Below are 17366 nucleotides of genomic sequence, written 5' to 3'. Positions count from 1 at the left end.
CATAGGCTACACTCCAGATGCAAGAGATGCGTATAAATCTCAACCAAACATTTTAACTCATGGGTTCTCGAACCAGTAAACACGGTTAAGGATATCAGCCAATCAATCCCGATCCTCCCAGCCAAAGAGCAAACGTGAGTGGTCAGATCGAACGCTCGTGACAGAGTAGTCCACGCCCCTGCCAGTGAGTTAGGGTGACCGTTCAGCAAGCCCACCCTGGACAGCTCCAGCTGCCTAAACAGAATACGTAGGAGGAGGAGAGGGCTCGGACATGGGGAGAATCAGCACTGGCCCGTCTGATAGAGATCGGTAAATTTTTTTATAAAAAAAAAACCCGAGAGGCCTTAGAAAACCAAAGGAAATACCCACCCGGCACAAAACATTAAATAAATCAATGGACTGAATGAAGACTGCCTATAACGCCTATCGATGCCTGGCCAAGGATCTGGATGCTTACGCCATGAACCCAGAGATGACAATGGACAGCATTGGCAATCTGCATGGCGGAGTAAGCCATGACCAGGATTTGATGAACAGTCATAGCCCCCATCACAATCGGAACACAGGGGCTTCTTTGCGGATACATCAGGATTTGGCTGCGGCATCGTCGCGTTCCGCGATGGTGTCCAGCATGGCAACGATTCTGGATGGAGCCGGGGAGTACCGACCAGAATTGTCTCTACCGCTCCATCACGCAATGAGCATGCCGTGCGATACATCCCCACCCGGGATGGGCATGAGCGGCACATACACCACTTTAACTCCACTTCAACCCTTACCCCCCATCTCAACGGTTTCGGACAAATTTCACCATCCGCACCACCATCACCACCATCACCACCACCAACGTCTCTCTGGGAACGTAAGCGGGAGTTTTACGCTGATGAGGGACGAAAGAGGGTTACCAGCAATGAACAACCTCTACAACCCCTATCATAAGGACATGACCGGGATGGGTCAAAGTTTATCCCCCCTGGCCAGCAGTCCCCTTGGCAATGGTTTGGGCTCCATTCATAACACCCAGCAGAGCCTCCACAACTATGGCACACATGGGCATGACAAGATGCTTAGTTCCAACTTTGATGCCCACACTGCCATGCTGGCCAGAGGGGATCAACACCTCTCTCGAGGCCTCGGTGGCCCCACGGCAGGTATGATGCCACATTTAAACGGGATGCACCACACTGGACACCCGGGCCACCCTCAATCCCACGGGCCTGTGTTGGCTTCCAACCGAGAAAGACCGCCCTCCTCCTCTGGAACACAAGGTAACAACTCGGGGCAGCTTGAAGAGATCAACACCAAAGAAGTGGCACAAAGAATCACGGCAGAATTGAAGCGGTATAGCATCCCACAGGCTATATTCGCTCAGAGGGTGCTGTGTCGTTCGCAAGGTACCCTTTCTGACCTTTTAAGGAACCCCAAACCGTGGAGTAAACTTAAATCTGGACGGGAGACCTTTAGGAGGATGTGGAAATGGCTGCAGGAACCCGAGTTTCAGAGGATGTCGGCCCTACGGCTTGCAGGTAAGACAAGGTATCTTCAATAAAAAATACTCCTCTGCTGGTTGCATCTGCTCGTATACCCTCCACTAAAACAGAGTTCATTAGCCTACATCACACGCTCGGATCGAGATGAGTGAAATTTATTTCGAATTACAGTAGTATCATTATTGATCAATAATTGCGATCAATATCAATGACAAGGTCAAAGGATTTTCCTCTCCAACCCATTTCACTATTCTGTAGTAACATATGTTATTATTATTTGTGCACAACTGCCTATTTTAAATCAATTTCAATCGGAACACTCGTTTAGTAAAGAGCAAGTTGTTGTTGCTAAAATGTCCAGTGCGGTTATGTATTTTCACTTTTTTAAGCATGTCTAATGCCTTTTTAAAAATTATTGAAAGAGCATGGTTCCTCTGTTTGATCCGCCTCTGAAATAGTTCACGAACATAGCATTATTGTTTTTCAGTGTATGTTATTATTAGGTTTCAGAAACAAATGAATGAAACGCTGGTTAGGCTACAACACAGCTGCATGAGGAAGACTATTGGATGCGAGACTTGTAGCCGCGTGTGGGTTGAATGTGATACAAAAAAACACTTTGGCTACATAGAATTCGGGGTCGTTGTTGTGATGAGCATGAACATTTCAAAGCATGAGATGCATTGAAAACGATATAAACAGGCGGCATGTAGGCTGTGCGCGCCCTTTACTAAGGCTGTTGCCCCCTCTAGCGATAAAATGTATTTCAGTCATGACCAGCTTTCTATTGTTCGGCAAAGGAGAAAAGATACCCTCGCTGTAGTTTGCTGCCTTTGTGGGTTGATTTTGCTTGTGAATTCTGTCATTTTTTGCCCGCTAGTCTTTCAGTTGCCATTCAAACAATTGTGCCGTTGAAAATAGGCAACTGACTCCATAGGCTAGCATGTAAATATAGGCCTATTGATGCTATTTAATAGCCTAGACAGCCTTAACAGCCTAGACATTTCGATGACTCATTAGTACATATATTAAACGTAGCATACAACGAACTAAATCAGAGGTATTGTAGGTGGCGAAATATTGTGGCGAAATTAATTTTAAAAAATTATGGATGTGATTGACTTTTTTGTCTATTTTTCAAACCTAAAAAATTAAGGAACATAACAAATGTTCTAAATGAAAATAATGTACCCTAGTATATAGCCTATATAGGCTATATTATCAGTGATCATAGATTTTGTATTGAGACCTATTGTTTTTTGCAGCTTCAATTTGATACGTTATTGGAAAATCACATTTAAATTATTCAGTTAGAAAGGTTATGTGGACTGTAGGCCTATTGAAAGCAGTCAAGTCTTGTGATCCGCGTCTTTACTGGGCAGTATAATTTCAGGACTGACGAACGAAGACAGCCATCTTTATGTGCTTATTAACGTTTTGTTGTGGAACTCAACAACGTTTTTTCAACATAGGCTATCTATGAATGAAAACGGAGTGCCATTCGAAAGAAAGGCGTTGCAGACTTCCCGCAGCACCACTGGTTTACAGATGGCGGTAAACTCTGAGGCCAGGGGTTGGGGGTGGGGGGGTGGGGTAGAGTATTATGTGATCTGCGCGAGGCAGGGGAATCGAAAAGAAGAACAGAAGCTGCAGCGGCTCAATGAATTATTGATAGAAATCTCGGCGTGACCCACAGGCTCGAGCACAAAACGTCACCTTGTCTTGGGTTAACCAGGCAAAATGTGCAGCAGGCATTTGTTCATCATTTAAGCCCACGGAAAACATTTGTAAACTAAAAGGTAAAAATATATCAAATTAATATTTATTTGTTATATCACTCCTCTAAATTATATTTCCAACATATAGAATTGCGGCCTCAGATTGTAATCATGTAGCCTAAATTATCTAGACTAGGCTACGTATTATTTTATTCTTGCAATGTGGCCCTGTGAAAATTGGTCCCTTTTGCTGCGGTTTGAAAAGGGAAAAAGGCCTTGTCTCGTCTTTATTAGTCTGGTCAAATCATACGTGACACTGACTCCAGCTTTTTCCACCTGCACCATCACTGCATGCAATCAGACTGACCTGCCACCTCAGGGTCTGAGTGCATTCCCCATTACACCAAATAATTCATATGTGGCTCACATCAGCTGAAATAATCTAATATATAATCAGCGGGGACAAGCATGGCGCCACAATTAGACTGAATAATACAAGCATATCCTGGATGCCACCAGTATGTAGCCCCAAACAAAATGTCGGTAAACCAAGACTCACTTCATGACATAAAAATGAACGTACCCTTCGCTCAGGTAGTGTTAATTTATGTTGTATGGTTCACTGGATAATGTGGTGTCATTTCGAAAAGACGCCTACAAATACGCCTGAAAATATGACTACGATTCAAAGTGAGGTTATTTGGTGTGTATAGAATTACACTTATTGAATAGACTATAGAATAGAATAATTATAGAATTTGAGTTAGCGTATGTTAAATAGGTTAACAGTATAATTGTACAAACACAGGGAATGCTTAAAAAGTAGCACTCCGGTCAGGGGTTGTACAGTGAACACACGGGAAACACGATTTGTTTATCGTCTCCTGTCTTTCAGTCGTGTGGTTATGTCACTTTTTCAAACGAATCTGTGTGAAGCAGTATGGATGTGGATCGATGGCGATAATCTCTTGAAGATTAAAAGGGCATTAATTCTTGCAACAATAACATAAACGTGCGGACCCAGATCGCATTGATTTGGAACCCGATCCTGGCTTGTTCCAGGAAAGCTGACGGCGGAGATATCTTCCCAGCACTGAGCTTCACAACAAAGCCCGTGTCAAACCTATTCTGGGACATTTGTGTTTCTCTTGCCACTGACAGTGCAGAGAGAGTGTGAGTGTGAGAGAGAAAGAGAGAGAGAGAGACAGAGAGATAGAGAGACAAAGAGAGAGAGAGAGAGAGAGAGAGAGACAGAGAGAGAGAAAGAAAGAAAGGATGATAGAAACAGGGAGAAATAAACCATCTTCTCAAGATGTACAAACTACCACATTTCCATGTCATTAATATGCATACAATTTAGGTTTGCACATTACATTTAAATAAGTGTCAGAGAACTTGGTCAGACAGGGACATAAATGGAGTTTGTGCATATATGTTGATGTAAAGAGACATCAATACACACACAATTGCTTGTGTGTCAGTACCGGTTGCCTCCCTAAAGCTTAACCTGCAATTGTAATATTGTTGGGACCTAAAACAGAGGAGAATCCTTTTAAGTAAGCCTGCCTTTATTGGTGAGCTAGATCATGTCACGAATGAGTCAAATGCCATTGAGAGTCACACAGACTGTGCACACCAAGGACCTAATATGGTGTGTCAAAATATTTTGTGATGCATTATGTGTTTAAACATAGGTGTCTTTGCATACTGGTCTAGAAACGTCATGAGACCAGTGTGGCAGTCCTCCCTTAATTGTTTGTCCTGGATAATTGGATTTATTAGATAGATAATATGTCAAATATTGGATTAAATTTAGCATTGGATTCCTAAATTTAATAGGAACATCTTTAACAAATAGGGATTTAAAGTCTGTGGAAAGCAAAGTGCTTGAAGGAGATTGTAGAAAAAGACATAATATAGGCACCGGACTCTGAAGACATATTTTTACATGTGATTGAATCTGGACAGTTTCTTGAGAATCATCCCTTAGATTGGTCATTGGGACCTGTTTTTACAAAGTATTTACATTGGCGGCATTGATCAGTGGTGTTTCTCAAAGCATGCAAAGATAACAACAGAAATAATGTAATTTCTACTAGTTGAAACACTACCAGTAAGATTATCTAGCTGGCCTGACCAAACACATCATGTCTGACTCATCTTGTCATGCAGGTTACTGTCAATACTAGCTAGAGTAAAGGGCAAAGATCCTTTCTTTTCCAAAACCCCAAAACACCTACAATCGCCACAGTGTCCATTAGAGAAGCAGAAACATTAAACCCAAACTACTATACAGGGATTTATATTAAGAATTGTATGTTTGATGTACTGTATATCAAATCAGTCCATTGTTTAAACTGTTCTGTCGAGTTGTTTTTCTGCCTTGTCAGGCAGAGCGAAACATGTTTTTTTTTACAGTTTATTATAATCATGGATTGATTTTGTCTTTGTTTTCCCATTATGCCTATGAGGCTTTAAATTGAGCAAATAGAATCATTTAAGATGGAATATTATTGAATCAAACCCCTCAGAGGCAGTGTTCTCATTAACAAGGGGACATGACTAAGTCAACGAAAGTTCTGATTGGTCGTTTGGCAGGTATGATAAAGAAGCCTGGCTACAGACAAACCTTTGGACACCTGATGTCATCACTACTGTGGATACTGTGATTCCCAGATAGCCCAGCCATGCTCCCACTGTCACGTGTGATTAGAGGACAATATCTATCTATTTATCTTTCAATCTATCTTTTTATCTATGTTTCGTTCTCCTTTTCTTTGTTGTGTGTCCGTGCTGTTTGAGAAACATTCCCTCAACATTTGAGAGGGGACCGAGAGTAGAAAGAGAGAAGGATACAGTCTATCAAGTCTGTGTAGATGTTGAAAAAGATATAACAATGTCAGAGCAACTTACAAAAGATATTAGCATGTTTGTGATTGGTTGTAGAAGTGATTTGGGCCTCAGACACAGTACAGTAACTGACTACAGCTACAAAGCATAATATCTTGTTTTACACCTCCCTTATTGCCCCAAAACTTTTTCAAAGGCATGCAGAGCAACACACAGTTATCTGCAAAGCCATAAAGCTATTTGTGTAAAGAAGCATTCGGCACACAACCTGCACCCTGAAGAGATAGAGCTGTGGATTCAGTCTCATAGTTGTGAGAAATCCCTTGGTAAAAGGGATACCTCTGTATATTGTAGAACTATGTTTGGCTGACTAACTGGCTGGCATACATGTATGTGAGAAAGGGGGAGTTTCATTACAGCTTGATTTTAGAGACGTATTGATCTCTACAAACCCCAGCCCTGGTGTCACTCATGTCTCACCCCAACCTTTCAGTTTATCTGAGAACAATCAAAACACATTTCTCTTCGTATATATATCAGTGAAATATACAAAGCTATGATGGTTGTTTTGAAGTACCTTCAGCAATGCAAGGTCAAATGTATGATGGTCGGAAAGGCTGAAAGAGTGGTTATGGCTCATTTCTCCACTTGGCCAGCCATGATAGCCTATAATCACTTTGCTGACCAGGGCTCTCTTAATGCTAGGTAAAGTGAAACCATTTGAAGTGGAGAGCAAGCAGAGGAGACATGCTGTTCTCTCTCCTACAGAGCACCACTCCTTAGACCTGTTGTCTTTTAAACAGTATGTTTACAAGGGTGTAAACAGTTGAAGGCTTGTCCTTTCTTTATCACTTGCATCTACAAGTTAGTAAAAAAAATTAAAAAAAGGATTAACAAAAGGATTTATTTCCTGTTTGAGATGCAAATATATGTGTTAATAGATTCTGTGTGCTGCGTAAATCTTGGATCGGAATACTGACATAGGTCATATACTAGATGTATAGATGCAATTTGAGGCTGCGCACTGCAGTCTGTCTTCGGTTTCTCCTATCTCCTGCAACATGCAACACAATGGTAACAATGCAACTCGAAAATGTTCCATTATAAGTTACTATAGGTTTGTATAGTAACAGTGATGCACTCGAAGTTCACGCTCCTAAAGTAATGTTGCAAATATTGCATAGATATCACGAGGATTGTTGTCTTTTTGCAGTGAAATAAGACCATGTCTAATTTGTAGAAATGTAATACTTTAGACCATGAGGCCTATCAGTTACTATGAATTAAAAATTGAATTTAGCATGCAGTTTCTTGTGTGGGCCTATTTACATGTAGAATTTCCCCCTGCAACGAATGTTTCCAGAAAATATTCCCTGGCATTTTTACACGAATTTACCGTGTGATTCATCTTTATTTTAATTGTAATTTTGTGTGATTTTTGTTTTTCTATTAAGTTATGTTGCGAAACTGTCTAACTTAAATCAATGTTATGTTGGCATTCTTTAAATCATTGAGAAAACCAACCCTTTTCATAAAACAAGAAACTCATCACGAATAAATAATGCACACGGACAAGCATATAAAGTTACAGAAAACAAATTATAAAGCGAATATTATTAAATAAAATATACAGGAAGGGGTATCAGATATTTTGACTTCAAAATAAACTATTTATCTTGGGTTGACACGTCAGTCTGACTTGCAGAATTGAGATGAAGACGGGCGCTCCTCCGTGGCCGAGCTATAATTATAAACTACGGTAAGCTACTTCTTGATATGCAACACCGAGAAAAATAAATTGATCAAATTCAAGTCTGGTCTAATAAGCTAAAAACCGGCACAGTCAAATCTGACAACGATGACAGCTCAGTTAGATGCGTTCAGATGAACCTCCCAATGTGCTCATCTTACTGTGTGCGGTTATGGGAGACGCACAACACATTGATAAGTTACATGTGCCAAATAGGAACGATAAACCACGATGAGGAGGAGTTGTTATCCGCTTGATGAAAGACTAGGGAAGCCTACCGTATCGATCCAATTGATTGAACATTATCCTTCAAGAAATCCCCAAAGTTAACTCCCCTTTCCCACTCTACTGGAAACGGTAGGCCCCTTTGAATAATGTAATTGCGTTTCTGATCCTACTGTGTAAAAAACTTTGATTGAATCACTCGAGCGTGGGCTTGTATTGACGGGGTAGATTGCTCCTTATACGTGTATGCACTTTTTCGTCGCGTCAGTTGCTAACCCATTTCTTTTGGCTACTGTTGAAAAAGCATTACATTATACATTAGGCCTGTATAAGCCTTTTTTGAGGAAAAAATCGCTGTCGTCCGCTTTTGAATTTAAGATGTTAGTTTGCAAACTACATCTTTAATCATGGGCTATCTTAGGCCTCGGTTAGTGCAGGCCTATAAATAGTATGGGCTACGATTCAACATTCCGTTGATAAAATGGAAGGATAATTGTGAAATTATTAATTTTGCATAGTTATAACAGGATAACTAGGACTATTGCCTAAGTTATTCGTATTTACTAGTTGAATATCATTGTAAAAACATTTATGACAAAACATTTTCACGCTTGCAAATGGCATGTGCTGTAGATAAACAATTTTGCAGCAGGGAGTTTGCAGACCAATTTCAATTAATGTATTTGGACCAAATCGACAGAACACCTGTCAAGTCTGTATTTTACTGGACTAACTCCACCCTCACAAAGTGTCATAGGCCTATCTCATACTGTGTTTTCAGAAACTCTGAAAATTCAGAAAAAAATATATAGTTTATTGAGAAAGGACTACATTATCACTGCTAAATTATCAATATTAAAAGCAATCATCTAGGCTAATATTAAATTGAATATTTTTACTCGGGGTATTTATAATCGTGAGTGTTTGGTTTGTGTGAGGTCAGTTGTTCAATGCAGACAAGACAAGACAGGATTTACAATGTTTTTTTTGTCAGCGAACACTGCCACCTTCTGGTACAAAAACTGGTGATCAATTTAATATTTTCAGACAAGACGATGTTGTGATGGATGGGTGTGTGTATCAGTCCTTTGTCAAAGCTTTGGTTTTGAAATTATTGTTGTTTTGTTGTAGCCTATGGTCCTAAAGAGTGAACATATATGTCTACATACAGTATCAGTCAAAAGTTTGGACACATTTTGGGAAAACTATGACTGGTACTGTATACTATGGCATTTATTGTCACTGGGTCTCAATATTCTCAGTTCAAGGCCACTAATTGCATTGCATGAACAGCAGGGATCATCATCATGTATCAGCCTCAAAAATTTGATAATGGCCGAACGAGGACATTTGCTTGCACATGGGAGTCTAAACACTGGTTTTAGCATCCCCGAAAGGTAAGCTACAAGGGATAAACAAACCCATCCGACTTCTGATTCAAGTCTTCCGCGGCATTTCCAACTGTTCCTCGGGTCCAATATTTTCAGACATGGAGTGTGTGGGTGATACTGAATGGTGCCCTGTGACGATATGCATTTATTAGAAGGCATGACATTTCTTCCCACTGTTCCCGACGAGAAACCCATTTCGACGTATGATGTGTGGCCTATGTGATATGTTTCAGTTCCCATGAGAAAACAACTCTACTCATACTCAATTGGGTTCGTTGTACTATTGCCGCGTGATGTGTCGCTATACAGAAAGGAGATGGGGGATACAAACTGTTGTGTTTATTTACACTCATTCTCTTGCATAGTTTCCCCTTACATAATAGTTTGGTACTCAATGGAGTTCTTAACCTGATTCATATCGATCTCCCCGGGTCTCAGTTGTGCATACTTAATTCAGGGAGGTAATCAAATCAAACCTCCGCCCTGGCCCATGTTGAGTGCAATAGGTGCTGAGGCAAACACGTCCAAGCTTTTTTCTTTTTTATATAGGCCCTATATATATTTAACTTTTTGTTCTCAGGTTGTATGGGTTTCGTTTATTCTTTTTTTCATATTGAGATATAGATTAAAACGATATAGATTAAAGTCACACTACGTTTTCTGTGGTGAGAGGCTTAACGTATTTGGTGTTTGTTCAGTTTTTTTCAATGTTTGTTCACTCTAAGGGGCGGTTTGGTTTGTATGTGTTTGCTTGCAAAAGGTCAGAAATGCATGGCAGACGGTTTTTTTTGTTAAAGATTCAATATGTTTATTATCGACACTGTGGTCAGCATATCTGTTCCCTTATTCTTATTCTCTTGTGCAACCCTACCAGAATTCCACGCAGATGTGCACTCACAAAATGGCTGACGTATAGGCCTAATATAAGTTTAAAACAAATTAACTGAACATAGAAACTATCATGATGAAGATATCGTTTATGGCATTCTTCAGACTACAAACTACAACCAATCTGTTATCTGGACACAGGTAAAAAAGATAGTGGCAAAAACTGATTAAATATGTTTTCTTAATTATAGGCTAGTGACAAATATAGCAATTGTTATATTTATTAGTTTTTACATCTAACCGTAATTTTATCAGGGAAGTTCATTTCATGTTTGGCCTTCTGATGGTAAGTCGGTTACACTGATTTTGATGGCACATTTGATAAATGTTGACAAAACCATGCATTTGACACATGATACAAACAGATAAAACACACTCATACAAAAATCAAGATATGTAGGCAACAACATTGTTCAATGAATTGACACCAATTGATTGCACAGTAAACTACCATCTTCAAAAGCAATATTGTATTTACACTATCCATCCTTTGAGTTAAGTCCATTCCCTGTCAGTGAACATGTGCTAAATGTCGAAAACACTGCCTTTGCACATCCTCTTGCATCCTCTGTCTGAGACGACTTCAAAGGATGTCTGCTAACGTATTCCTTTGTTTTCATGTCTCCCTTCCTTCTCCATCCCCGACCCGAAGCGTGCAAAAGAAAAGAACAAGACCCAAGCAAGGAAAGGAGCAATACACCAAAGAAATCCCGCCTGGTTTTTACTGACCTGCAGCGTCGCACCCTGCTGGCCATCTTCAAGGAGAACAAGCGTCCGTCTAAGGAGATGCAGCTGACCATCTCCCAGCAGCTGGGACTGGAACTCACCACTGTTAGCAACTTCTTCATGAATGCCCGCAGGCGCAGCCTGGACAAATGGATGGATGAGGGGAGTCCCGGGGCTGGTTCCTCATCCTCCAGCACTTGTACCAAAGCGTGATGGGGGTGGGGGGGTGGGATGGCAGGGAAGGGGTGGTGTAGGGGCATATGGGTAGGGGACTGGGGTTAGGGTGGGGGGCGGGGTGGGGCGACGGTCAGTGTACCCAGGTGGGGCGCACCACTGGAAAACCAAACTTTTTACATTTTACTTTTTGAGGATGAGAAAAGGAAAGGGGGTTGTTTACTGGCAAACATACTGTATAGCAAAATGATATCAAGTCCATTAGAAACCATGCGTTGATGAAGCTTTAGGCTACCCCTGTCTGTACACTGCCTCAATGACCCTCCACTTTGAGGTGCCCACCACAAGCAAAGATAAACCCAAAGACCTAAGATATGCAATATTTGACCAAATTGATTATGGAAAGCATAGAATGCCCCAGTATCTCCTAGAGTGATTTAGTTATTCAAAAGTGTATTTGGCTCCTAAATATATTTCCCAGAGATAGGGATCAACCCTTTAGGGATGACCTCAACAATTCAACAGTTTTTTAAATTAAGAGGGGAAAGTGACAGTGAATCACAGCCGGGAAATGGCAAATATGCAAGCACAAGCACACATACTGAGACATACATACCCTGCACACACAGACGTTCTCAACAGACCCACATCCGCACACACTCACACACACACACACACACACACACACACACACACACACACACACACACACACACACACATTGATTCTTAACAGTGCAAGATGGACTACTACAAATAGAATCTTCTCCAAACGAGTGGTCTGCTAAGTATGTGAGCACAATCTTATAAAGCACATTTTCTTTGCAATAGAACTTTGGTCTGCACCACACGGAACGTTCTTCACACATTAGAAAACTCAGGATGCCATTTCTAAAAAGCGGTTGAAGAACACCCACTAATATACTCACCCTTACACACATGCACCCACACACACACACACGCACACAGTAGTATAATCAGTCAATCACAGCAAAACACACACACATGTACATGTACACAACCAGCACACACACACGCACCCCACAGGTCCTATACCCCCTCAGAGTCATCTCCCAACAGATCTTTTGTATAACTGAGTTTCGGACAAAACCAAAGATATGACCCTAGCTTTATTCACGCGATTAGCTCTATTTTAGAACTGACAGCTCCATTCTAGACTCAACTTGGCCTTCCTATTATAGTAGGAATCCTTAGCCAGCGGCTGTATTGAATCCCATGGGAGATGAACTGGCACGGCCGATCAGGGCCTTTGTAATAGAAAAAGAGGACAATCTCAAAGATGATGCCGGTCAGTTCCATCTATTTCCAAAGGTTCAAAGGCCAATACGAGAAATGGGTTCCCTGCATCCCCAGGCCTCACGCAACCCTGTCTGGCTAACGACCAGGAGGGCTCTGCGTGTGTCCCGTCAGCTGCGGAGCATCCGTTTACCTGGTACATCACCACTTATACACGACTGTGTCCTTGATTCCATTGAAAACAACAGCAATCGTCCACTATTCATTATGTAAATACAATCTACACCTCCCCCCCCCCCCCTCGTTAACGCCATAGGTCAGCAGAATTGAATCATTGCATCCTGCGATCAAAGCAAACCAAACCAAAGCAAACATGCCAGTAAGCAGCTCCTTCTCCTAGAAACACAGGTTTTCATGATATAGAAGCGAGCCAAAGGCTTTACGAATGATAAATGGACACTTGAGACTTTTTCTATTTATTGACAAATCGAAACCAAAGAAACTTTTTCTGCACCTAACTGTTCTACAACTGAAACTGTTCTAAAGAGGAAGATAATTATAAAAAGTGTGGAGCAAAGAAGAGGAGGAGGAAGAGGAAGGCGGAGCAAAGGACTTCCGGGGGGGAACGGAGAAGTAGCTTTGCTCCGTCTGACGCGTCAGGACATTTTAAGGGGAAGCAGGTTGGGGACTGAAAAGGGTTTAAACACGTGTGGGAGCAGAGCCGTAATGGCCGCTGCTTCCTAAGGCAGAATAATGTGTCTCTCAAAGTTGAAGAGTGTCTTTAACGTGTGCCTATGCAGTTTTTCAAGAAAAATGGAAAAGAACAACGAAAACCTCATCAGCTACAAAACCAAAGATTCATAATTATTCCAACAGCAGTTTGCCCCTCACAAGTTTCTTTTTCTTGCCCAATTACACCACCATACAGTGTAGTACATTTCCATGTGTCCATACTGGCCCTGTTTTAACGTCTGTTCAGTACAGTATATATGCATGTGTCGTGCCCTCGTCTATGACTGTAAGGGTTAGCTCTGCGTCAATCATGGCAGCACGTGGCTCAGTCAAAACCTTTCTCCATTCTTTTCTGGACATGGATTGCCTCCGTTTTTCATACTCTCCGTTTAGGAATATACGCCAGATGTTACTTGTGGTCCTGACACATGGCTTATGAGTTTCTGACACCATGTGACAGTTCAGTACATACCAAAGATAATTGTCCTATAGCACATCCCCCTCCGCCACTTTCCGTATGCCTCACGTGTGTCTAAGGAAATCACGTGTGACACTAATCCTCTTCTCTCTTCCTCCATTTACCTTTCCCCCTCTCCACACCTTTCTCTCAACGCCTCCTCCCTTTCTCTCTCTTGTACCGCTCTTTGTTTATTTCTCTCTCGCTCCCCGTCTTTCTCCATCCTCCCCTGTCTCTCTTTCTCTCTCTGTCATCACATTTTCTCTGCTCCTCTGACACATAGCTGAGTCATCATGGCTGCCATGTTTGAGAGAGTGCACATTAGGAATAAAGAGGTTGGGTGTTTGTAGTCACATCAACATAACTTCAGTTCTTTAGGGGGGGAAACCACTACTTCACATTTACACAGTAAGCAAAACCAAAAATAAATACAGATACAGAAGTTCATCTGTTAAGAGAAACTGCTCAAATATCGGTCGAATAGCTTTATCTTTTAGTTTTCTCTCTGAGGAAACTTCTAGTCCAAAGATCCTCCACCAGGCCACCCCAGGTGAGGAGGGTTGGAGGTCGGGGCCACTTCCATTCTCACTGCAGTCTGGTCTTGAGGAACATGTGTGGGTATGAAATCAAATCCAAAGAGGTTTTCATTGCTTGTCTTAGTACTTAAGTTTGCCAATGCCTATGTACAATTAAGTTGTCCTTGCTAGGTTTTTGCAATATATGATTTTTATTTATGTAATTTATATTTGTTTTAATTGAGAATTAATTTAAATCGCCAAATCTCCCTCCAAACCCTTTTACCCTGATTAGCTTGCTAAAGTTTACATTGTTTTCCTTACTGTCAAATGTATTTATTTATAAGGTGTGTTAGAAGACGTACAGCATAGTTTTTTACTTAATTATTTAATGCTATTTAATTAGATGTAATTGTTTTTATGAATATTTATGGATATTTAAAAATGTTAGCGCATCAAAGATGCAGTGCTTATGTCCCGTTTAATTTATTATTAGTTAGCTTTACTTTAAAAAGCAACCAATGTTGTATTTAATTGTCTAGATTTAATGACAAAGCAAAGTTTTCAAAATGTAGAATTGTCAGATAAATTGTAATTTGAATGTTGCCGCTATACTAACTAATCTAGTTGTCTTACCTACAATGCTTTTCTTTTCGTATACATTCTTCCCAATGAAAACAATCTGTTTATGAAAAAATTATGAGCACTGCATCTGTTTTTCATTTATTTATCGTTTTTTTGTTTTTCTTTGCAAGACCTTTGCATTCTGCTTCCCATAATGGACAAGCAATGAATTTCAGACTAATGTTTGTGACACTTGATTGGAAAGGGCCACACGTTGATATAGATTGTTGCAGACTCACCAAAGATAACTGGAACGTTGAGAGGCTGGTCATTGTTTCACTGGTAGAAGGAAAACAGAGGGTTCCCTTAAAACTAGCTGCTTCCGAGACTGACTTGTGTGTGTGTAAAAAAAAATCTTTCTATTTCTATAGTGAGAACCAAAGAGGCTACCTCACTGACTTTTCCATTTGTAATTTTAATCGTGTTGATGAAACCAAAGATACCAAAGATTTTTTTCTCTAGTACGGTCTGCGCTTTGCCCATGCTGTCATTTTAATATCTCTTTTCTTTGAATCCCCTCCTTTCTCTCTCTCTTTCTCTTCCTCTTCCTCTCTCAATGAGACACCCTCTCCTCCCCTAGGATAATAAGTGTAAGGGGGAAGAGGGGGTATGTTGGGATGGATGCTAAATGCCATGTGTTTCAGAAAGCCCCTCACCAGATCACAGTAGAAGTGTGCTGACACACAGTGTTGAGACACGACCCCCCCCCTTAACCCTGATATGACACTGCTTTGCACTCAAACCCTCAAAGCAGCGCAAGGACTGGTGACGTCAATCCAAACTGATTGAAACATGAATATCAAAATGTATATTGAATGAATATTTTCATTTTCATATTTGTTTTAATGTAATACTTGCCAATTGACCGATGGCAATACAAGTAGCATTATATAAGCACAGGACGTAACACCACATAACCAAGCAAATTGTGAAATAAATGATTGAACCAAAATTTACCAGGTATTAACACTTATTAGCTTGATTACAGGCTGGCTGAAGTTTGGGCATTCACAAATATTGGCTTTCGACACAGTATGTGGACTGTGTATATTTTAACCTGCAACTTCTGCCCAAAGTTTCAGTGCAAAGTTGTGCAGACCAAACCAAAGAAACCTCAAGAGAAATCAAAGTGACTGGTGAGGGTCAACTCTGAAACACAATATACCCTGGAAATGGCATTATTGGAACAAAACTGACTAAAACAGTGATTTTAGAATACTCCTTGGAACTTATACTAATCATTCTCCCCTATTTGGAAAAGTAATATGTGCTGAAGTGAAGGAATATAAAATCTACTGTCAACTAGAGAAAGGCACGTAGGGCATTAAATGTCGCCACATTTATGCATGCAGTCTGTACAATGTAGCATATATTACAACAAATCAATATATACAAATAAGACTTGAAAGTGAATGTGGCTGCAATTGATGTGTGCCTCGTGGAATGTTTGGAAAATACAGCAGAACCTCCCCCGTTCCTTGACAGCCTTAGACCTATATTGCTTTTCCAAAAAGGGCTGCTCAAACAAAGACGTCGAGAGCGCTTTTGTTGCAAAGTATGAGATAACCATAGGACGAGTGCCTTGCTTGAACCAAAGCGAAGTCTAGACCTCTCTGTACTTTTTATTCCTGTGAATACCTCAGCGTCTAGCCGGCCGCCATGTCGAGTGGACGTTTAGGGTCTGGCTCTGTGGTGCTTTGCAATGCAATCAAGCAAAGAACAAAGAGTTATACCAAAGGCTTTTCCATTGCTGTTTTCCTTTACAGTCTCCATCCACCGTAAGGTTTCAAAGCTTTAAACGAAATGAGAAAATGAAGAAAAACTAAATACGAACAAATTGTAGCATGTCAGCAGCGCAGACCGTGCTTTCCTTACCAAAATTTTCGCAGATATACCTCATAGATAATAGTGTTTAGGGTAATGTTATTATAGCGTATGTAATAAATTATTCACTTTCTCTTCTTTTTTGGTAACTGTGACTTTACGAGACAAAACAAAAAAAGCTTTATACATTTTAAGTTGTGATTTTTGTAATAGTTGAAAGAGGTGCGCTTACCAAAAACAAATGCTTGTCTTATGCTCTCTTGTTAATGTAAACCATTTTTTTTTCATCTCTTGTGGTTTTAGGTTTTTATTTCTCTGGTTTTGTTGGAGGGCTCCTGTTCTTTACGGTACTGGGATTGGGAATTGTGGCAAATTGAGCCCAAAGTTTACATGTTACAGACAGTGGAAAAAAAGACCTGTTCTTCTGTTAGGTTTCCAACCATGTTTATTAATTACCCCTCATCTTTGTCCTGCATATTTCTGTGTTAAGGTGTACTATTTCAATGAACAACTGCCAAGCAGTAATAGAGCCCAGATTTTTATGCATGAGTATATTTACAGTTAGCTAGCCGTGTAATGCTGAGTGATTATGAACTTTAATTTCAGAATCCGTTCCACTCTATGGACTTAGTTTCTGCATGACAGCCTGATATTGTTTCTGTGAGTCTGTATATATTTGCCCCCTTCATTGGCTATCCACAAAGATGACACACTGGCTAAGAAGTTCATGTTCAGGGTTCATGCTT

General features: G+C 40.6%; 1 protein-coding gene across 1 annotated transcript; it reads left to right on the top strand.

Moving 5' to 3' along the window:
• The first annotated feature begins 403 nt into the window (after positions 1-403).
• Positions 404-11876, top strand: onecut2 (one cut homeobox 2). The gene is made up of 2 exons (XM_047014924.1): positions 404-1526; positions 10965-11876. Exons 1-2 carry the CDS (start codon positions 404-406, stop codon positions 11249-11251), a joined length of 1410 nt encoding a protein of 469 aa, XP_046870880.1. The 3' UTR covers positions 11252-11876.
• The last annotated feature ends 5490 nt before the right edge of the window (positions 11877-17366 follow it).

Source organism: Hypomesus transpacificus, unplaced genomic scaffold, assembly GCF_021917145.1.
Source record: "Hypomesus transpacificus isolate Combined female unplaced genomic scaffold, fHypTra1 scaffold_27, whole genome shotgun sequence".
Lineage (NCBI taxonomy): Eukaryota > Metazoa > Chordata > Actinopteri > Osmeriformes > Osmeridae > Hypomesus > Hypomesus transpacificus.
Note: the sequence above shows the minus strand (reverse complement) of the source record. Positions and strands in the feature narration are given on the sequence as shown.